Source organism: Chiloscyllium plagiosum, chromosome 20 (assembly GCF_004010195.1).
Source record: "Chiloscyllium plagiosum isolate BGI_BamShark_2017 chromosome 20, ASM401019v2, whole genome shotgun sequence".
Classification (NCBI taxonomy): domain Eukaryota; kingdom Metazoa; phylum Chordata; class Chondrichthyes; order Orectolobiformes; family Hemiscylliidae; genus Chiloscyllium; species Chiloscyllium plagiosum.
This window is the reverse complement of record NC_057729.1, coordinates 44439423-44461207: the sequence shown is the minus strand read 5'-3', so window position 1 is coordinate 44461207 and position 21785 is coordinate 44439423. Positions and strand designations below refer to the sequence as shown.

At 38.8% G+C, this 21785-nt stretch overlaps 1 protein-coding gene across 10 annotated transcripts in view; it reads left to right on the top strand.

Annotated features, from left to right (window-relative positions):
* Positions 1-21785, top strand: part of sgk2a (serum/glucocorticoid regulated kinase 2a) — a 49889-nt gene that overhangs the window by 16088 nt on the left and 12016 nt on the right. Inside the window, exons 1-7 of one of the 10 annotated variants that reach the window (XM_043710680.1) lie at positions 737-941; positions 1431-1471; positions 11475-11570; positions 12315-12416; positions 12507-12564; positions 14138-14221; positions 17555-17686. In XM_043710680.1, the coding sequence (XP_043566615.1) occupies positions 12370-12416; positions 12507-12564; positions 14138-14221; positions 17555-17686 (321 nt within the window). In that variant the 5' untranslated portion in view covers positions 737-941; positions 1431-1471; positions 11475-11570; positions 12315-12369. Of the gene's footprint in view, positions 1-639; positions 662-736; positions 942-1019; positions 1109-1261; positions 1304-1430; positions 1472-11474; positions 11571-12314; positions 12417-12506; positions 12565-14137; positions 14222-17554; positions 17687-21785 lie in introns of those variants that run through there. The other 9 variants (XM_043710681.1, XM_043710679.1, XM_043710672.1 and 6 more) reach the window with 9 other exon arrangements.

The following is a 21785-nucleotide window of genomic DNA, read 5'->3' as shown; positions in this document are numbered from 1 at the left end:
AAGAATTTGGTTTGATGTATTACTTTGTTTTCAATTTTGGTTGCTTTTTTTGGAGAAAACAGTAATTTCTATAATAATTAAATGTGGGTAACACATTTGAAGAAATTAATTAACAACAAAAATGTGAGGAAAGCGAGCAAACATATGAGGTTTGATCTTCTGACAGCATTCAGAAATTAAGAGCCTGGCAGAAAGAATCCCAGGGTAAATGATTATCTCTTCTCCAGATTATTTAACTGAGTTTCCTTTCATTTCCAGCATAATAAATCTTCCAAGCAGAGCACCAACAGTGTGTCAACAATAATCACTAACAAATTAAGTTTTCTAAAAGTGCGACAGAAATGGGTTGATATTAATCAGAATTTTTTCAGTGAGGCCTGATAGTGAGATTTTCCTTATACAATCAGTCATGTAAAATTACTAGAACAGGTACATTTATATTTCAAATATGCTGCATGAGGGGAGGAGACTCTAGGACAGTTGAAGGTTATAGGTGTGCCATTTCAATACCAGATGATCAGAAACAGTACTTTTTTTCAGTTTTCTGTTTAGTAAACAAGTTCCTGTCCTTGTCAGTCCTGTTTCACCTGCAGATCATTCACAAGATTAGCAGCCGCTTATTGTCACTGGTCAGAGATTAGAGGACTTGCACTTTCCCAAGGTTCTCCCACTAATAGTATACCTTTTTTAACTTTTTAACTCTGAAACCAATCGTCAAGTTACAGGCTGCTCAGTGTCAAATTTAGTCTGATAACATTCCTCTGGAGTACCCTGGGAGAGTTTACTATGCTAAAGGCATGTATAAATGCCAGGTGTTGTTGGCATCTGACAAATGAGATTTGCTGATTGTATAGCAATCTAGTTTGTGAAGCTGGTGATCAGCTGAACAGAATCGATTGAAGTTTCATGTCTTTGACGACTTTGTGTATGACTGCTCACAGGTATGTTAACTCAGCTCGTGGTAGCAGTAACTTCTCACAATGAGCTAGCTGAACTTCATTTAGGGCTACAGCTCTTCTCTGTGTCTTATGGAAGAATGCAGTTCTGATTGTGTCAGAAGGAGAGAAACTACTTCAACTTAAGGTTGACACTGATGGTTGAGTTGGTTGTTAGTTACACCCCTCTCACCATCATTGAGTTTGAAGGCTCAGATCTAATCCAAAATATTATCAGTAAATTAACACAGAGCCTTTAAGTGGCCCAGTCTCTGTTACAAATTGCACACAGGAGTAGTTAGACCTAGTAGCATTTTCATAAACAGAATCATGAATTGAATTGTCCACTGGGAATCTGTGTACTCATTGTTAGATAAGCTTTAGTATTTTAGTATTTCAGACTGTTGTCTGACAAATATATTTGTAAATTAATTGAACTTATGGCTGTGTTAATATGTTCTCTGTTTTATTTCATGTGCTTCACTTTGATATTAGTACCACAGCTAAGACTGGGCTTCACTCTTTTAAGATACATGGTAAGGAAGAATTGCTTTTCTGCATATGTGAATTTATATTACACCTTTAGTATTAGAACGAATCAGTGTTTTTTCATATTGTTGCTAAAGCTATAGTGTAAATCCAGATTGAGGTTGTTGCAACTCAAATAGCCAGGATGAAGCCTAGTGTTCGTATAGTTCTAAATTTGTTTGACAGATCTATATATTGCATATAATTCTCCTCCAATCCAACAAGTACAGATTCAGTCTGTTCTTATATATTCTTTTGAAAAACAGATTTAAAATAAACAAATTCAACCACATTTTTAAAAGTAATATGTTAAAGAAGCATTAACAAAAACAAATGTTCAAAGGAATATTTAAATTTAGATTAAAATGTCAATGATGTGGGAATAATGCATTACAACCTCCATGTCACTTGCAGGTTGGGTAAGGCCTTAACCCTGCTAGTGGACACCCATATGATCCAACTCCAGGAATACTTCAGCATAAATATTACTGCAGACAAGAGGCAAGCAGTCAGATCTAGCAATCCTCTCCACAGCCTATTGTCTCAACCTGTTAATGGCCGCCTTGGTTAGGACCAGGAGCAGGCCCACAATGAGTTTCTCTGACCTACCTATCTTCCTTTGCATTCCAATATATGTTCCAATACATATGAATAAAATTGTATCCCCAGTTAATACCCACTACCCAAATCGAATTAAACACCTAATGAACATACAATTAACATAGGACTCTGAAAAATGCAGAGTTTCCTAAAATAGGGAACTTTACACAATATCCATGTGAAACTGTGTGGACTACAAATCCAGACTTCTGGCAAACATGGCATCAGGTTTATCTGGGAAAGTCATCAAACTTTCTGGAGATCTTTCAAAAGCACAGCAAGTCAGACAGCATCCAAGGAGCAGGAGAATCGACGTTTCAAGCATAAGCCCTTCATCAAGAATGAGCCCTCATTCCTGATGAAGGGCTTATGCCCTAAATGTCAATTCTCCAGCTCCTCGGATGCTGCCTGACCTACTGTGCTTTTCCAGCAACACACTCTCGACTCTGATCTCCAGTATCTGCAGTCCTCACTTTCTACCTGGAGATCTTTCAAGCCTATTTACAATAACTATAAATGTATAGGAATAAAACATTGCAACATTTATCACTTAGTTCAAAAATAGAAAATGCTGGAGAAATTCAACAGGTATACCAGCATCTGTAGAGAGAAAAACAGAGTGACTTGAAATGTTAACTCTGCTTCTCTGTCCCCAGATGCCATCAGACCTACTGAGTTTCTCCATCAATTTCTGTTTTTGTTTCAGATTTCCAGTATCTGCAATTCTTTAATTTAATTTATCATGTAATTGTTGGGTAGAATTTTAACATCACTCTTGAAAATAAGTTTCATACAAGATACAGAGAGGAGGGAAGTTTCAGGTTAAGTTTCTATACTTTGTTGTATTCATAACTTTCTCATGGGCCCTTTTGACAGGATTTTCAAGCCCCTTGGTGGGTAAGTATGGGAGTGGGTGGACCCAGAAATTCACACCACTATCTGGTATGTCAGGTTTCTGGCTTTGTCCCACTCCCGGGACAACAGGACAAGATAAGGAATGGTTAAAGATCCATTCAGATCTATGGCCTGGGCTCCTGAGGCATTGGAAACTGGATTGGCTACTGGTGATGGATTGGGGCCCAACAGTTCAGGTAGGAATGGTGATATCTTTCCAAATCTGGATGGTACCTGTCTTGATAAAAAAAACTTGTGGGTGGTGGTGTTCCCATTTATCAGTTGCTGCAGATTGAAATATTGCTGCAACTGCGTGTTAGTGGTGGAGGGAGTGAATATTTTTGGATGTGGTGCCAATCATGCAGCCTGAATAGTATGAAGCTCCCTGGGGGTTGTTGGAGTTGCACTCATCCAGGTATGTGGGGAGTATCCCATTACACTCCTGACTTGTGCCTGGTAGATGGTGGACAGACATGGATGCTCCAAACTAAAGTCTGAAATGTTCTGCAAATTTGGCAGTTTTTGCCTGGTCTAATCTTAATCTTTAATCACAGATTGAATGATTTTTGTGAATCGAAGATATCAAAAGGAATAAGGAACAAATGCAGGTACATGATGTAAGGTAGCAGATCAACCATTGCCTCATTGAAGTGTTCCTATTAGTCATGGCCCTCTTAAAATTGGGGTACTGTCACTAGATTTTTTTCAAGAGTTTTTTTTGATAATAGCAAGGGATACAATGGGTGAAAAGAAAAGACAACATGCTACACAGGTCAACTGACCTTGAGTTTAAAATCCCACAGGATAACACAGAATAGCATTTATAATTCTGTTAATTTTCTTTCCATGTCATTAGAATGATTAACAATTGATTGTGACAAACTGTAGATCAGTTCCTTTGCTTATCTGGTTAGACAGCAATGTTTTCTTAACTCTGAATTTCTAATTTAATTTACTATGAGTGTTACTTGTTGAAAAACCCTAGTACTTCATGATGACCACAGACTTGTGTCAGAGAAAAGCATGCTGAAAGTTGAAAACTGATTACTATATCCTCTGGTATGTCTATTTTAAAACCTGATGGTTCTGTTAATAGTAGAATAGTAGAAGTTCAGATCAGCCACTCGTGACCTTATTGTGCACAAATCACGATGATTAGTCAGAATTTAACAGTGAACAATAAAAGCATCTAACCTAGAGATTAATAGTTATGGTTTAATTTGAACATTACACCTGTGAATGAGGAGTGGATTAAATCTCCCCTTAAATGTGATCCATGATTTCCCTAAAATGAATTTAAAACATTTTAATAAGTAGATAGATTATGAGAATGCTTGTGCACAACAATTTGGGCTCATCTGGTGCAGTGGTAATGTCCCTCTCTCATAGACCAGAAAGATCCAGGTTCAAGTCCCATCTGTGTGGGATGTGTATCAAAATTGATTGATTAAAAAGAGTTAATTTCAAAATACTTCAACACTTTCTCTTTTTGGTTGTGATCTATGTGTTAAAATTGAGGTTAAAGAGCATTGTAATAGGGGTTTTTCAACCAAATAAAAGTGAACTATTGCAAATGCTGGAAATCTGAAATATAAACAAACTATTCAAGAAACTCAGCAGCTCTGGCAGCATTTGTGGAGAGAGAAACAGAGTTAATGTTTTGAGGCTGATATGATTCTTCATTAGAAACAATGTACTTTGAAACCAATTGGAAGAACTGCCACACAAAAGTAAAATACTTTAGATACTGGAAATAATCAACATTTCCAGCAGTGTCTGTGGAGAAAGAAACAGGCATCTCATTTCAGGTCAATGACCTTATTTCATAGCTGGAAATAATTATAAATGCAATACATTTTAAGTAAATACAGTGACAGAGAAATGCAGGAGGAATGAATGAAAGAAAAGAACTTCTGTGGGGTGGAAGGTAGAAATGATTAAACAGGAAGGAAAAATAAAACCTTGCACTTGTGACCACTGGACCTTTCAAATATTTTACAGCTAATGATATACTTTTGAAGTGTGATCACGATTGAACTGTGGGAAATCAGCAGCAAATTTGCACACATCAAGCTCCTGCTAAAGGAGTGTGATATAGACCAGATAATCTGTTTGATGATGTTTATTCATGGATAAATATTGGCTAGGGCACCTGAGAGGACAGACAGGGCTTCTCTTTAGCATCTCAACCAACAGACAGCACTGCTGACAATGAAGCAAACCCTTGGAGGTGCAGCCATGATTTTTGTGCTCAGGCCGCAGTGTTGGACTTGAACATTGTGATGAAGGGTTGAGAATAAGCCATAGCTCAAATGAAACAAATGGGAAAAAGAGGCTTTAAGGTAAAAAGACATTATAATTGGACTACAATGCAAGTAAAGAAATAATAGGTGGTTCTGGTGGCATTGCATTGAAAATAGCAAAATCATCATCAACACAAAAATAAACATTAGTTAATTTCATAAAAACTGTAAAAGCCATAGTGATTGAAATGTATTTACTGACCAGCTCATCAGTTGGCCTGGCTTCAGAAATTGGAGCTGGTATCCACTCTGTATATTTTGTTTTGATTACTGTCTTTCTAAAGTACTTGATTTGTAATACATCTCCTCTTTAAGAGTGGAATAAATCACAATAAGCACACCACAACAAATTATTTTCATGACTCAATGCAAGAAATTGTATCGACTTCGCTTTAAGATGAAAGAAACTAATGTCTTGCATTCATTAATACAAATCTGTGGAATGTCATCTTTTATGGAGATGCGGTGGCTGTGTGGTTACCACTGCTGCACAGTGCCAGGGAGCCTGTTCTAATTCCATCCTCAGGCAACTGTCTGTGCGGAGTTTGCACATTCTCCTCAAAGTTTTCTCCCACGGTCCAAAGATGTGCAGATTAGGTGGGTTGGCCATAGTAAATGCAGGCATATAGGGAAGGGGGTGGGTCTGGGTAGAATGCTCTTCGAAGGGCCAGTGTGGACTTGATGGGCTGACTGGCCTGCTTCCACACCGTAAAGATTCTATCTCCTACAAAACATACCATAAATGCAAGAACTCAGTCAGTTTAAACTCCACCAAGGGAAGTGATCTTAGCAAAATATTAAGGATATATGGAATGATAAATTCTAATCAAAATGTTTTCACTGTATTGATTTTATATATTCAGTAATGATTAATTATCTGTAATTTTGTGCAGACATGATTGTTATCAGATTTTGTAAACCAGGAGAAGGATAGATTGCTTGAGTATGTGCGCAATGCAAAATTCCTGATATGTACACAGTATATAAACCAAATCTTTATACTGGATTATGTATCATCTTGTTGACTGTCGCATTGGAGAGTGAATATTACTAAACTAATCAAAAGAGAAAATGCTGGAAAATCTCAGCAGGTCTGGCAGCATCTGTAAGGAGAGAAAAGAGCTGACATTTCAAGTCTAACTGACCAACACAGCTTTGACAAAGGGTCAGTTAGACTCAAAATATTAGCTCTTTTCTCTCCTTATCGATGCTGCCAGACCTGCTGAAATTTTCCAGCATTATTTCTTTTGGTTTCAGATTCCAGCATCCGCAGTAATTTGCTTTTATTACCAAAGTCATGTTTACATCAGAATCATTAGATTATGTTTATAGTGCAACTTGGATGTTGCAATGAAGCAGTTTGGTAAACCTAACCTGACTTTAGAAGGCAGTGTTACGAGACCCCAGCCACCCACTAACAAAGTCCCAATATTGTTAGAGGCTACAATAAGAATTTGTATTTTGTATTCAATAGAAGAAAATAAATCCAATGGGCTATCCAATCCCATTTTAAAATGTGTTAATTTGAAAATGTACTGAGCCAGAGTTGATTTAAAAAGTCAAAGTGTGTGGAAGCACCACCCACATACACAAAATATTTCATGTTTAATTGCATAGACAGGACCGTGCAAATTGGTGCCAGACAAAACAAACAGGACTGCTTGGCTGAAGCTGTTACTTCTGCTACCAATCTCAGGCTAGTAGCTGCAGCCAAAATACATCCGTAAGCTGTTTTTCATGTCAGTCTTTGAACACCAGCTCATGTAGCCCAGATTTAATGTAACCGATGACAACAAAATAGAGCTGTTGGATTTTTCATAGAACCGTTTATTTTCATAAAGACCTCCAGATTGCTGGCAACCTTCTTCTGCTGATGTAAACATGATGTGTGAGGATGTTTTTGACAACATCATAATACATGCTACAATTTACAGAATCAACTATTTAGAGCCTTATTGCACCAATGAAGGCCATTTGGCTCATGATAACAATGCTGCTCCCTGGGAAGAAGTTCTGTCTCTCTCGTGTTCCCCTATATCAAGAGATGGTATTGAGATGGAACTTGCTGCCCCTGAGGCAGGTGAAGTCTGAGATGATCAATAATTCCAAACATTAATTGAATCGCCACTTGGGGGAATATAATGTGTACAACTACGAGGATACAGCAGTGAAATGGGACAACTGGTTGCTCTACAGAGAGACAGCTCTACATTGGGCTAAATGCACTCATTCTGTGCCCTAAGGCCTTGATGGCAGTATCCTCTGGTCCAGGAGGAGGCAAGGCAGGGGGAGAGTGGGGGACAGTTAATTATGCAGCGTGGTGGCGTACCCAATCTCCACCATTTCCATTCTCCTTTGGGAGATTCAGTTGGAAGGTCCATTGCCAACTTTCCCATACTGCCACAAATTGAGGCTCTTAAGTACTGAATAAAGGATCTCCTAAGCACCACAATCCACTGCCAAATGCAGGAAAGATCTTCCAACAAGCCGCATTCCCGGAGACTGTTGGGGGGTGGGGCTCAATCAAAGGTATTCAGTGCCAGCTCAAAGGTAGGGACATAAGATAGCAGAGCAGCCATTGAGTGTCAAAAGTACTTAATTGGCTGTAAGACTCTTTGGGTATCCCAGGAATGTGAAAGGTGCTTTATAATTGCAAGTCTTTTTTGCTAAAGTTAATGCATTTTTGGTATGGTCAACAGAGAGAAGTGAAGGTATTTAGAGCACTGAGATTGACTAAGATTTGTGCAACTGACAGTTCAACCACTAATAGCGGATGGGGAGCAGTTGGAGCTGGATAGCTCAACAGAAGAACAGAGGGTGCCTGGATGGGTTTTGTCAATCTGGAGGAAGTTGGACAAACGCATTATTGAAAATTTAAACATAAGGACAATAATCTAAATCTTTGACATTAGGAGAAATCAAGCTAAAGTAGGACCATGAAGAGTAATGAGAAAATAGCACTTGGTTAAGGATAATATATCGGTTTACATTTATCTATTCATATCGTTATAGCAACTCTCTATTCTGACCACCTCTGATGTCTCAATTTTCTCTGTTCTAAGGAAGAGAGTCCTAGTTTCTCCAATCTTATCAGACTTAAAGACTATCATGCCTAGTATCTACATATTATCATTAGTTGCTTGCTTTCCTTCAGCTATGTAATACATGAAACAAGACATAATGTTCGAATTGTGGTCTGACCAATGATATTGTTTTAAAACTATTTTGTTCTTTTTGTACTTCTACAAAACCTGTAGAATCCTTTGCTTTCCATATTTATCAACCTAGTCCATAAGATCACAATGTGTAGAAGCGGAAGTAGGCCACTTGGGCCATCAGGTCTGCTTCTCAATTCAGTGAGATCATGGCTGATCTGATAATCCTTGACTCTACTTTCCTACCTTTTCCCCATAAACCTTGATTCCCTTATTAATAACAAATCTGTCTATTCATCCTTGAATATATTTAATGACTCAACCTTGACAGCCATCTGTTGTAAAGAATTCCACAGATTCACTATCCAATGAGAAGAATATCCTCCTCATATCTGTCTTAAATGGGCAATTCCTTCCTCTGGTCCTGGACATTCCCACACAGGGAAACAACTTTCCACATCTACCCTGTTAAGCACCCTAAGAATCTTATACATTTCAACAATATCTCCTCTCCAATAAGTAGAAACCCAAACTGCCCAATCTTCCTCATAAGAAAATCACCCCCATACTTGGAATCAACCAAGTGAACCTTCTCTGGACTGCCTCAGTTAAATCTTTCTTTAAATAAGAGGATTAAATTGTACACAATATTGTAGGTGTGCTTTGCCTACTGCCTTGTATAATTTCAGCAAGACTTCCATATTATATCGTGCACTGTCTCTGAAAGCCAATATTCCTTTTGCCTTCCCTATTACCTGCTGAATTTGTATGTTAGATTTCTATGATTAGTGCATGAGGACCCCTAAATCTCTCTGTGTTGCAGCTTTCTGCAGTCTTTCTCCTTTTAAATTATATTCATTTCTTTCTTTCTTAATGTTAAAGTGTATAACTTCAAATTCCCACTCATGTTTTGAAAAGCAAGGTAAAAATCTTGCCAGTTAATGAAAAGTCTCTATTTCTGTGTTTTTATATTTCACTTGGCAAGGACTTAATCTAGCCTCATGTATATATGATTTCCTTTCCTCTCACTTTATTGATCAAAAGTAGATGGTGCAATTCCTGGGATGAAAGCCATAGTGGAACCCTGGCAGTTCCAGCTCACCAGTTGCTCCTCTAGGCACCCATGTTGTCCAGCCATGCCTAACATCTCAGGCAAACTCCATGGGAAATAACTGTTTGCATCCCCTTCTCTGTGGATGTTGACATCAACATGCATCAGCCTCACCACATTGTCATGGCACATCTCTGACTCACTTAGAGGACAGTTCACTACTTTGCTTCACTTTGAAGTACATCAACATCTTTTATTGCAATGCTGCTGCCAGGCCACTTTGCACACAGGGACAGGCACTCAAAACATGCATTACACCAGGCTGTACCTCAGGGGTCTTCTCTTGCTCTTTTAGTACTTATTCACTTTGAGGACTGCAGATGCTAGAGAGTCAGTGTTGAAAAATGTGGCACTGGAAAAGTACAGCAGGTCAGGCAGCATCTGAGGAGCAGAAGAGTTGATGTTACGGTCATAAGTCCTTCATCAGGAATGCCAACTTGGATGGTCACAACACCTCTGCATTGCTTTGTGCTTTGCCACCTCATTGATAACTTGAAAGCTCACATTGTTTCTGTCTGGGCTTACCATTTAGCAGAAACACACAGCTTGGCACTTTTTCCTTGTTATCAGCAGTGCTCAGTCAAGGGTGCAGACATGTTGTTCTATGGCTACGTCAGTTTCACACCTGTAGTATGTGGCAGCAGTTTACATGGTAAACACACTGCATTGCTTCAGCCAAATTACCACGTCAAGGTTTCAGTAATCCTACCTCACTTACAATCTCCTACTTGTGCTGTATGACTGGTGCTGCATACAGTGGGATATGGTACCCTATGTCAAAGTCCATGGCGCTCCTTGTTAAAGTCTTCCATGTCTCACTGTATATAGGAATATACTAAACTGTCATTTGTATGTGATGTAAATGCTGACTGGTCCCATTATAAAGAATGTGTTCTGTTTCTGATATTCCCCACAATGTTTCATTGGAATCTTGACCAATGGATCACACCACAGCAGAGGTCATTGGTGCCATGGCCACACTGCTATGTAGGTACAGAGAAATTGAGGAAGAACAGAGGTATCAGCAATCGCAGGACCAACCGCAAATTCTAGCTCCACACGAAGAAGTTGTAGCTGAGGTTCCCTCAGATTGCTGAAGAGGTATTGTTCCTTCAGCCTGTGCCATAGGCCTTTCAAACATTAGCTGGGCTAAGTGCACGGCAAGGTAAACTGTATACAGGTTGTGTTGAGAATGTCATATCACAATATGGCTGATGTCATCAACAGAAATGGATTCCATTCTATCAATGTACATGTCATCTGTGATTATCTGTACCATATTGTAAAGTCTGCACTAAGTACTCTGAGAGCTGCTGTGATGCCTATATTCCTGAGAACACTTGTGTTCCTTTTCCTTTCAAGAACCAGTTGTCTTTTAAGGATACTTACTGGGAGTCAAGGACTACCTTCAGCAACAATGGCCAATGACTCCATCACGTAAACCCTAACGAAGGTCGAACAGAGATACAATGCAGCTCATTCTTTTACCAAGATCATTATGAGGCAGGTGATGAGGCTGATGCTTGGATCAGTCTGAGGGGCCTTGCTGCAGAACATTGGAGTAGTCTTGTGAGGAGGCAGATGAGGACATCGTACAGAGGGTATATCACCTTCACCTTCATAATACAAAGTCAAGCATAATAACCCAGACAGGACTTAATTGATATTCAGTTCCAATAGATGAGAGTGTTAATTGTTTTTAAATATGTTGATGCTTGAAAGGTCTCTGATTGTTCCCAGAAGCAAACACAGCTTTTTTATTTATTTTCTTTGCTTTTGTGTTGTTAAGTTTTCAACCATTTGAAGACTTTCCAATATATGATGCTGCCATAGAACAAGAGGTTATGCCAGACTTTGTTTTAGGGATAAAGTAGCAGTCACTTCGACAATGGAAGTCATCAACGTGCCCACACAAGCTTTTCTTTCTTGCTTCCCTCCCACTGTGTAGAGGGCCATGGATTGTGGTTGGCAGTGCTTGACTCAGTGCACAGCTGGGCTTCAAATATGGCACTGGTGTTGAAAGTCTGGGAGTGTCTTAGCAGTGGTGAGTACTTCTGCCACTGGTGAGTATATGATAGCATGGGCACAGTGAAATAGGGGCATACTTCATATCCAAAGGTAAACATATTATTGCATCAGAAACAATATTGCATCAAAAAACTCAAAGGAGCTAACAGAGGCAAACCCTTCATGCCTCTCCCTGAAATTGGAACTCATCAGGTTTTTTTGTAAATTTCAGTTAATGCTTGGTGAAATTCAGCCATCAAGAGCGTAACTGCTCAGGGACCATGGAAGACCGGAAATCTGTTTTGGGAGAATCGTATTGTGATTAATCCAGGAACAAGTGCAATAAAATGCCCTAAAAATAAATGAATCTGCTGTCAATATGTTTAACTCTGTGGAATGAAATATTTTGTGCAGTTTTCTTGTTTCCAGAAAATGTGTAATTTCCTCAATCATACCGATTGTGAATGACACCATTCTGATAAATAATAATTCAAGCCTTTCGTAAGTTTTCAAATACAATTTTGTCATGAAAGCAGTATCTATTTGAAATGGTTTCATGAAACCATAGCTTCATAAAATCTTGATTTAAAGCAGGATGAAATTTAAGGGCTTAGATTTCAAACATTAAGAAGCTGCTGATATTTACTTCCCTTTCCAGAACTCGTCCAGTTGTAAAAAATGTACACATTCAAAAATTTAAAATGATCCCTTTCAAAATAACAAGGTGAACCCAGTAAGTAGAAAGCATTCTTGACCCTTGATTTCCTGTTTTGAAATTTAGGATTTGCAGATCCTTATTAGAAAGGTTTAACATCCCTTCCTTTGAGCCTCAGATCATGTCAGCACAGAGCAACATCAACCTGGGACCATCCGCCAATTCCTTGTAAGTTCTTTTTAACATTGGAATAATTACCGAATATCTCAGGAAAGATTTAATTTAAAAATTAATTTACAAATTATTATTTATTTATAGTGCCAAACCAACGGACTTTGATTTTCTAAAAATAATTGGGAAAGGGAGCTTTGGAAAAGTAAGTGAATTATTTTAATATTAATATGATTTTCTTTTTATATTTGGTTTCTCCTGCAACACAACTTTGAACCTGATTTGATGTTGGGCACGATCATGGATGTCATACTGCGCCAATAGCAAAATACATCTTTTTATGTACATTCTACATAATTATCTCATTGATTGGGAATTAAACCTCTTCAAATGCTTTAGAGTGCAAAGGAGTCAAAGTTTTATCTCTAAACAACTAAAGATGAGAGGATTGAACTAAGATCAGTGAAAGTATCACCTATCCAGCTGGAAAAGCTAAATGATAAATGCTTCTTCCATCCAAAGTTAAAAATCACACAATACCAGATTATTGTCCAACAGGTTTAATTGGAAGCACTAGCTTTCGGAGTGCTGCTCCTTCATCAGGCAGCGCTCCGAAAGCTAGCGCTTCCAATTAAACCTGTTGGACTATAACCTGGTTTTGTGTGATTTTTAACTTTGTACACCCCAGTCCAACATCGGCATCTCCAAATCATGTCTTCCATCCAAAGTTTCAACAATTTCAGTTCCCGATCAACCATTTTAAAAGGATTGTGTCAGGCTGTCATGAACCATGGATCACAACCCCAGATCACCTCTCAAATTTTGTAAAAGGGGACTGCTACATGTAAGATGACTGCAGATGTAAATTTTTTTGTGTCTGTTGAGAGAGCAAGAGAGAGACCCTGAAATGGCACACCTGTTGAGGTGTCAATGAAGCTTCAAAGGGGTGAATCTAAAAGGGAGAAATGCAGTACAAACTGCGTTATGATCTCTTGGAAGTTATCTCAGATTGATGAGAGAAAAGACAGCATCTAGGTAAGAAATGGCCCAGAGACTGACCCATATTTCTTCTTTTAAACTTTTTTTCTATTCACTTCTTAGTCTTCTATTGCCTTATTATTTATTCTTACATTTGGTAACTAATAGACCCAACCTTTTGTAAACTCAAGAAAATCTCCTAAATTGGCTCCTTTTAAAGTATAAATTAATTTCAATCTGGGAGAAAGTTATCCACAGAGATCCTTCGTGACCTGCTACGACCAACTGGGCAGAGTAGATGGATAAAGAAGGGAGAGCAAGTTCATCCCTCCTTAGTAAGGGGGTTTTGCTAATTTTGGGTATCCTAACCAGAACAGTATTAATCTCACCAGGCATCTGGTCGTAATCCTGATAATTCATTGAATATTGACCTCTCTCAGAGGAATAAATCTGCAACACACTCAAATGAGGTTGAGAAGACACATCTCAGTACTGCAAATACTTTGCAGTGCACTGCTCCAACTAATAATGGCAGTGGCAACAAACTCAGCCTCTTCTGTTTTTTTTGTCAAGGGTTTTTTTTAAAAGCTTTTTATTGACTGTGCTAGATCCAAGTTTATGAAGTTTATGAAAACTTGCATCTGTCTTTAAATGTGTTCAAATAATTTCGTTTAGACATCATCAAATTTAATTTGTACTTTTCACTTGGTCAATATAGTCTTGGAGTGTAATTTTCATACCCTATGTGTAAAGAGTGGCAGACTGAGCTGGAACTTTAACACTCTTCAATATCATTTTAGGTTCTCCTTGCTAAACGTAAGTCTGATGGCAGGTTTTATGCTATTAAAGTCTTGCAGAAGAAAATGATCCTGAATAGGAAAGATGTAAGTATAAAAAGGTCTCAAAGCTTAACCTCTTGTGTGTGACAACAATATCTTATCCTTGGAACTTTTAACGTAATAGCATGTCTCAGCAGACTTCGCAAAAGCTTTATAAGATAAAATATGAAATTGAGACACAAAAGGAGGTATTGAGATGGATTTAATATTGCTAATTAGGTCTTGTGTTTCTCCAAGCCTGCTTTTTTTCTGTGGGACAGGCCTGACTGAATTAGTGCCTCTAAAGGCAAATATAACAGGTCAGCATCAGACCTTCAAAAAATAATAAAGTCATAGAGACCTACAACATAAAGACAGGTCTTTCGGCCGAAACTGGTCCATGCCAACCAAAATGTCCATCCATGCTAACCCCATTTCCCTGCACTTGGCCCATACCTTTCTAAATCTTTTCTTGCCATATATTTTTAAATGTTGTTATGTACCTGCCCCAACCACCCCTCCTGGCAGTTCATTCTGTAAGCATGCCACCCTCTGGTAAAAAAAGTTGCCTCTCAGGTTCCCATTAGTTTTTCTCCCCACTTATCTTAAACTTATGTTCTCTTGTCCTCAATTCCCCAACCCTGGGAAAAAGACTGAGTATGTTCACCCTGTTCATGCCGCTCATGATCTTATACCTCTATTTGATCCCCCCTCAGTCTCCTACACTCTAAAGAAAAAAGTCCTAGCTTGACCAAACTCTCCCTATAACTCAGTGCCTTGAATCCAGGCTACATCCTTGTAAATTTCTTCTGCGCTCTTTCCAATTTAATAACATCCTTCCTAAAGTAAGGTGACCAAAACTGAACACAATACTCCAACTGCGGCCTCACCAACATTCGGTATAACTGCACCATAACTTCCCAACTTCTATACTCAATGCCCTGACTGATGAAGGCTGGTGTGCCAAAAGCCTTCTTCACTATTCTGTCTATCAGTGACTTCACTTTCAGAGTTCTGTGCACCTGAACTCCAAGGTCCCTCTGTTCCACTACACTCCTTAAAACCCTACCATTCATCATGAAACTCTTGATTTGATTTTCCAAAGTGCAACACTTCACACTTATCTATGTTAAACTCCATTTGCCATTCCTTGGCCCACATCCCCAGTTGATCAAGATCCTGCTGTAATTTCGATAACCTTCCTCACTGTTAACGATCCTGCCTATTTTAGTGTCATCTGCAAACTTATTTACATTCTCATCCAAAAGATTGATATAGATAACAAACAGCAATCGACCCAGCACTGACCTCTGAGGCACACTACAAATTGCAGGCCTCCAGTCTGACAAGCACCCTTCCACTATTACCCTCTGCTTCCGACCATCATGTCAATTGTGTATCCAATTTGCCAGCTTGCCTTTGATTCCATGCAATCTATCCTTCCAGAGCAGCTTATCATGTGGAGCCTCATCAAAGGCCTTACTGAAATCCATATAGAGTACGTCTACTGCTCTGTCCTCATCAACTCTCCTGGTCACTTCATCAAAGTACTCTAACAAATTTGTGAAGCATGATCTCCTGTGCACAATGCCATGCTGACTACTCCTAATGAAACCCTGTCTTTCCAAATGCATGTATATCTTATCCATCAGAATCTTGGCAAGTAACACAGATGTTAGGCTTACTAGTCTATAGTTCACTGGGATTTCAGACAGAACAGCAGAATTCCTGTTCACCAGTAGCTGCAGGTCAATCAGATCCCAGCAGTTCTCCATTGTCAGCAACGCCACCAGGTGCAGTGGCTGTTGCTAGGGTCAACACCAGAGATTATTGCTTAAACTAAGTGGCTAAGATTAAAATGCGTGTTTTGAAGACGAGGTCAGGGAGAAAATTGCCTAGAGAGAGAGGTTTCGAGGTAAGTGTAGGGAGTGATTTTCAGAATGATTTTGCTCCCCATCTTTCCTACTGAATGCTTGACAACAGGAAGTCTGAAACAGAGCAAATATGAAGTCTTGAAGCTCATCTCAAGGTCAAATGTAACAGCAAGGAGTGGGATCACAACCGAAGCAAAATCGGTGCTGAAATGATGCAGAATCTTGGTTGTTGAATTTCAAATAGGGCTTGCAAGGACAAGATTTGGGAAACATTAATTACATCTAATGACACTGGAAAAGAATGAGAATTAAAATTCTTTCCTTGCACTTTTAATTGAAGCACTAACCCATCTACTTTGTAGATTAGTGCTTATAAGATTAATTTACTAAAGTCATTATCTGCTTTCTTGGTTTTAAGACATGCCTGTGGCCTGTCACAGCTCCAAGTAAACCTTGTAAAGTTTTTAAACAAGCAAGGAAATAAAGATTTTCATTTACACAATGTCTTTCCTGGTCGTAAGGCAACGCCAAAGCTCTTTACAAGCACCGCGTACTTTTGAGGTACTTCAAATGTAGGGAAAACTGCAGCTAACTATGCACAGAAAGATCTCAAAAACAGTAATCTCATAATGGCCAGGTAATCTGTTGAGTGATTTTGGTTGCGAAGTGAATACTGGCCAATACATACGTGAAAAAAATATACTGTTGTGCTTTTTGTTATCCAATTAATTCTATTCCCGTACTTTTGCAAAATAACTCTGTAATTTTTTAGTGCCAGAGGGAGCAAACCAAACCCTAGTTTAATGTTTTATTTGAAAATGACACATTTTTTCTCGACTTTACTATGCTTTACTAATCAAATATCATAAGTCATTACAAAACATTTTGAATCAAATGTTTTGGAAAATACCCTAAAATGCTATTTTCCGAGACTGAGCACTTTGTATTAAAGGTGCGTCAATCCATTTGCAATATTTTGGCATTAACTATATACATTCTGCTACAAGCATACAATCTGAAGAGTTTTTCTGAGGTATCAGCACCACAGTATACGATGACTGAAAAGCTTAGACAGTGGTCTCTCCCCTCCCCACCAGACCTTTGCAGTGGTTGCTCAATGACTAGTGTATCCATAGCCAAAAGATTATACAAATGACAATGCAGCATCCCCCCACCCCTTAGCATTACTCTGAAATGTCAGCCCACTTCTGTGTTCAAGTCTGTGGAGCTGAATCCACCATCCAAGATTGGAGAGTTTTAGTCACTGAATAACTATCCTTTTAGATTGGGTACATTTATTGTACATAGGTAAAATTTATTTTACATGACTGGTCAATAATATTAAGTAGAGTTTTTAGATCTAGATTTGCATGCAGTGAAGTGAAACTGGGTTAACATTGAAATAATTCTTGTGTGTGTACTGTGGTTGTATAAGTACATTATTTAAAAGTACATACTAAGGGGCAGATATGTCTTTTCTCGTTGGTTGCTTGTTCAGATTCTAATCGTGCCTATTTTAAATTAGCAAAAGAACATTATGTCTGAACGCAATGTGCTACTGAAGAACCTCAAGCATCCTTTTCTGGTTGGGCTCCACTACTGCTTTCAGACAACGGAGAAACTTTATTTTGTCCTGGACTATGTTAACGGTGGTGAGGTGAGTGGATGACTTAAGATTACAGTTGCTTCATAAACTTTGAATCTCACTTTGAAAGTTAACTGTTGCAGCCATTCGCCTCCAATTTCTATGGTCACATATTATTGGTGTTGGTTTCTATGCAGCATTGCAACTCAAGTAATACTGCAACAGAATTGTGCATTATAACACAGCAATTGGCTTCTAGAATGTGGTGGAGAATGTTCTCATCACTGCTCAGAGATGGCACACTTACTTAAGCCAGCCACTTCACCACACTATTGACAAAACTAGAACTCCATGAAGTGGATGTTTCCTTATCTGGAAAGGCGTCATTTGCAACCACCTTTTGCTGTAGATACAGACAAGGATGTCACTAACTTGTGGAGGCTTTTAGTAAAAATATATCAGGATTGGGACTGATATTATTTATTATGAAATATTCTTTACCCTGATTTCTAAAATACATTGTGAATGCACGTACAAACAATGCCCCATGCTGGTATAATGCAGCCATTAATAGGTAGTATTAAAATGGTGTGTTCAATAATCTGATTGTCGTTGCTAGGACTATTTTAATTTATGATGTTGAAGGTGCTGGTGTTGGACTGGGGTGGACAAAGTTAAAAACCACACAACACCAGTTTATAGTCCAACAGGTTTATTTGGAAGCACTAGCTTTCAGAGTGCTGCCCCTTCATCAGGTAGCTGTGGAGCAGGATCATAAGACACATAATTTATAGCAAAAGATTACAGTGTCATACAGCTAAAATGATATCCTGAACAATCCTAGATTGCAGCAATCCAGTATTGTTCAATATATAATTTCAGCTTTTTGACACTGTCGTCTTTTGCTATAAATTCTGTGTCTTATGATCCTGCTCCACAGCTACCTGATGAAGGGACAACACTCCGAAAGCTACTGCTTCCAACTAAATCTGTTGGACTATAACCTGGCGTTGTCTGATTTTTAACTTTATTTTAATTTAGTCAAATGGCTGCAGAAGCATTATATAAAAACAAAATACAACAGGTGTTGGAAATCTGAAACAAACAGAGAATTCTACAGGAACTCAGTAGGTTTGGCAGTGTCTGTGAGGAGAGAAACAGTTAACTTTTCAAGTTCATTATGACTCTTTTTCAAAACTGAATATTGGACTCACAACATTAAGTCTGTTTCTCTCTCCTTAAACCTGCTGAGACACTGCCAAACCTACTGAGATCTACAGCATTCTTTGTGTTTAACAATTCTTTGAATGCCTCCAGCTAATGGAGTGTGAATGGTTGCAATGCCGCCAGTAATGGATCTCTCAGGATTTCTCAGGACAAAAGTTCAATGGTAGATGATGGTCTGCCTTGGATGGCCACAGTCACATCGGTAAACTGACTATCAACAATAGGCCACCAAATGACCCATGGACCAACAGCACATATCATCATCTACCTTGGCAAAGTGAAGTTGAGGATTATCAAATCAGCCATGGTTTCATTAAACGGTGGAGCAGATGGATGCTTGCCTGGATGGGTGTAGTTTTGCTGATTGTCCCCAGTTCTATGTTGTCTTTTTCTGGGTGTAGCATTTGTCTCTTACTTCTAAAGTTATTTGTGCAGCCATAGTTCCACCATCAACCACAAATAGGCGAAGTCCCAAAGAAGCAGTCAAAATTGGATTATTTCTGGTTTGACTCAAACTTTGTTCTTTGGATGCTTTGGCACATCGCCATCACTGGTTGGCCAGCATTTATTACCTGTCCCTAGTTGACCTCGAAAAAGTGGTGTGCTGCCTTCTTGAACCACTGAAGTCCAAGTACTATGGAATGAGCCATAATGCCATTAGGGAGGGAATTACAGGATTTTGATTCAGTGACAGTGAAGAAATGTCAATATATTTCCAAGTCGGGATGGTGAGTGGCTTACTCAGTTAGATGGTGGTGTTCTCATGTATCTGGTGCCCTTGTCCTTCTTGATCGAACTGGTCGTGAGTTTGGAAGGAGCTGTCTAAGGATCGTTGGTGATTTTCTGCAGTGCATCTTGTAAATAGTACACACTGCTGCTACTGAGTATCAGTGGTGGAGGGAGTTAATGTTTGTGAATGTGGTGCCAATCAAGTGAGCTGCTATGTCCAGATCATGAAAAGCTCCTTGAGTGTTGTTGGAGCTGCATCCATCCAGGCAAGCACCCATCTGGTCCACCATTCAATGAAACCCTAGCTGATTTGATAATCCTTGACTTCATTTTCCTGCCTTTTCCTCTTAAGCCTTGATACCTTTATTGATTAAAAATGTGTTCATCTCAGTCTTGAATATACTTAATGACCCAGCCACTATAGCTCTCTGCAGTAAAGAATTCCATGGATTCACCACCTTCTGAAAGAAGAAATATTTACTCATTTGCATCTGAAATACGTGACTTCTTATGCTGAGGTTATGCTTTCTGGTCCAAGGCTCTTCCATAAATGGAAACAACTTTGCTGCAGCTACCTTGTCAAGCCCCCTAAGAATCATGTATCTTTCAAGCAGGTCTCCCCTCATTCTTTTAAACTCCAAAGAGTAAAGGCCCAATCTATCGAACCTCTCTTCATGAGACATCCACTCCATATCTGGGATCAAATTATTGAATCTTCTCTAGGCTGCCTTAAACGCCAGTATATGCAGACTATGTAGATGAAATTGGTAGGAAACAGGATTTTAACACAAATACACAACCGTAAAGAGTTGCAGGGGTAGTGTTACCACGTATCTTCTAAATGGTAGTGATTGAGGGTTTCGAAGTTGCTGTCTAAGGAATCTTGGTGAATCTCTAGAGTGCATGTTGAAGATTATACATACTGTGCTGCTGTGTGTCAGTCAGAGAGAGTGATGTTTATGGATGTGGTTGTAAGAATATTAATAATCCCTGATTCATTGATTCTGCGTGGATTATTGGAAGGTCAATGCTGTTACAAAATCGGACTCATATCCAATAGATTGGAGGACTATATTGAGAAAGTCGGTCAAGCTAGTTACATCACCAAGTTGGACTTAATGCATGGTTACTGGCAGGTATCTTTATCAGAGACAGCGAAAGAAATTTCCATGTTTGTAACCCCAAATGGGTTATATCAGTTTAAAGTGATGCCCTTTGGAATGAAAAACGTGCCTGCAACATTCCAAAGACTCATGAACAGAGTTGTGGCTGGGTTAACAAACGGTGCATCTATTTGGACAATGTAGTGATCTTGGAAAGATCACATGGGTACAGTTGGCAAAGGTCTTTGAATGACTATGAGAAGCAAAACTGGTGATAAACTTAAATAAAACGGAATTCGCAAAAGCAAAGGTGATTCTCTTGGGACAACATCAGTCATGGGGTCATGGAAGTTTGACCCCAAGGGATGCAAACACAAAGGCTATCGAGGAATTTCCATGACCAACCTCGAAGAAAGAAGTGCTTCGATTCCTAGGACTCAGTAGATTCTATTGGAAGTTTGTTCCAAACATCAGCAGTGTAGTGGCACGGTTAATCAATCTGCTGAAGAAGAACACAAAGTTTCGGTGGTTAGAACCATACCAGGAGGCATTCGACTATTTGAAATCAATTTTAACCACCAAACTAGTTTTAGCTACACCAAACTTTTCAAAACCTTTTAAAGACGCCATCGATGCTCGTGACATTGGAGTTGGAGCTGTACTCCTCCAGGAAAATGAGGATGGGATTGAACTGCCAGTTGGTTACTTTTCGAAGAAGATCAACATCCACCAGAGGAAATAGTCCACAATCAAAAAGGAATGATTGAGTTTGGTACTGGCCTTACAGCATTTTAATGTGTATGTCACGAACAATGTGTCAGAGACGATTGTGTACACTGAACACAATCTGCTTACATTGTTAGAATGTTTTAAAGATAAGAATATGCGACTATTTCATTGGAGTCTTATGTTACAGACTTTTAGTTTAAAAATCATACACATTGCAGGTCGGAAGAATGTAACCGCAGACGCTTTCTCGCGGATATAACTGACAGAATTTATCTTTATTTAATGTTTCACATAATATATATATAAAAGAAGTTAAGGTGAACTTATATGAAAGTTATCGGTATGATCAGGTAATGTGTTTAAAAGGTAGAAAAAAAAATGAA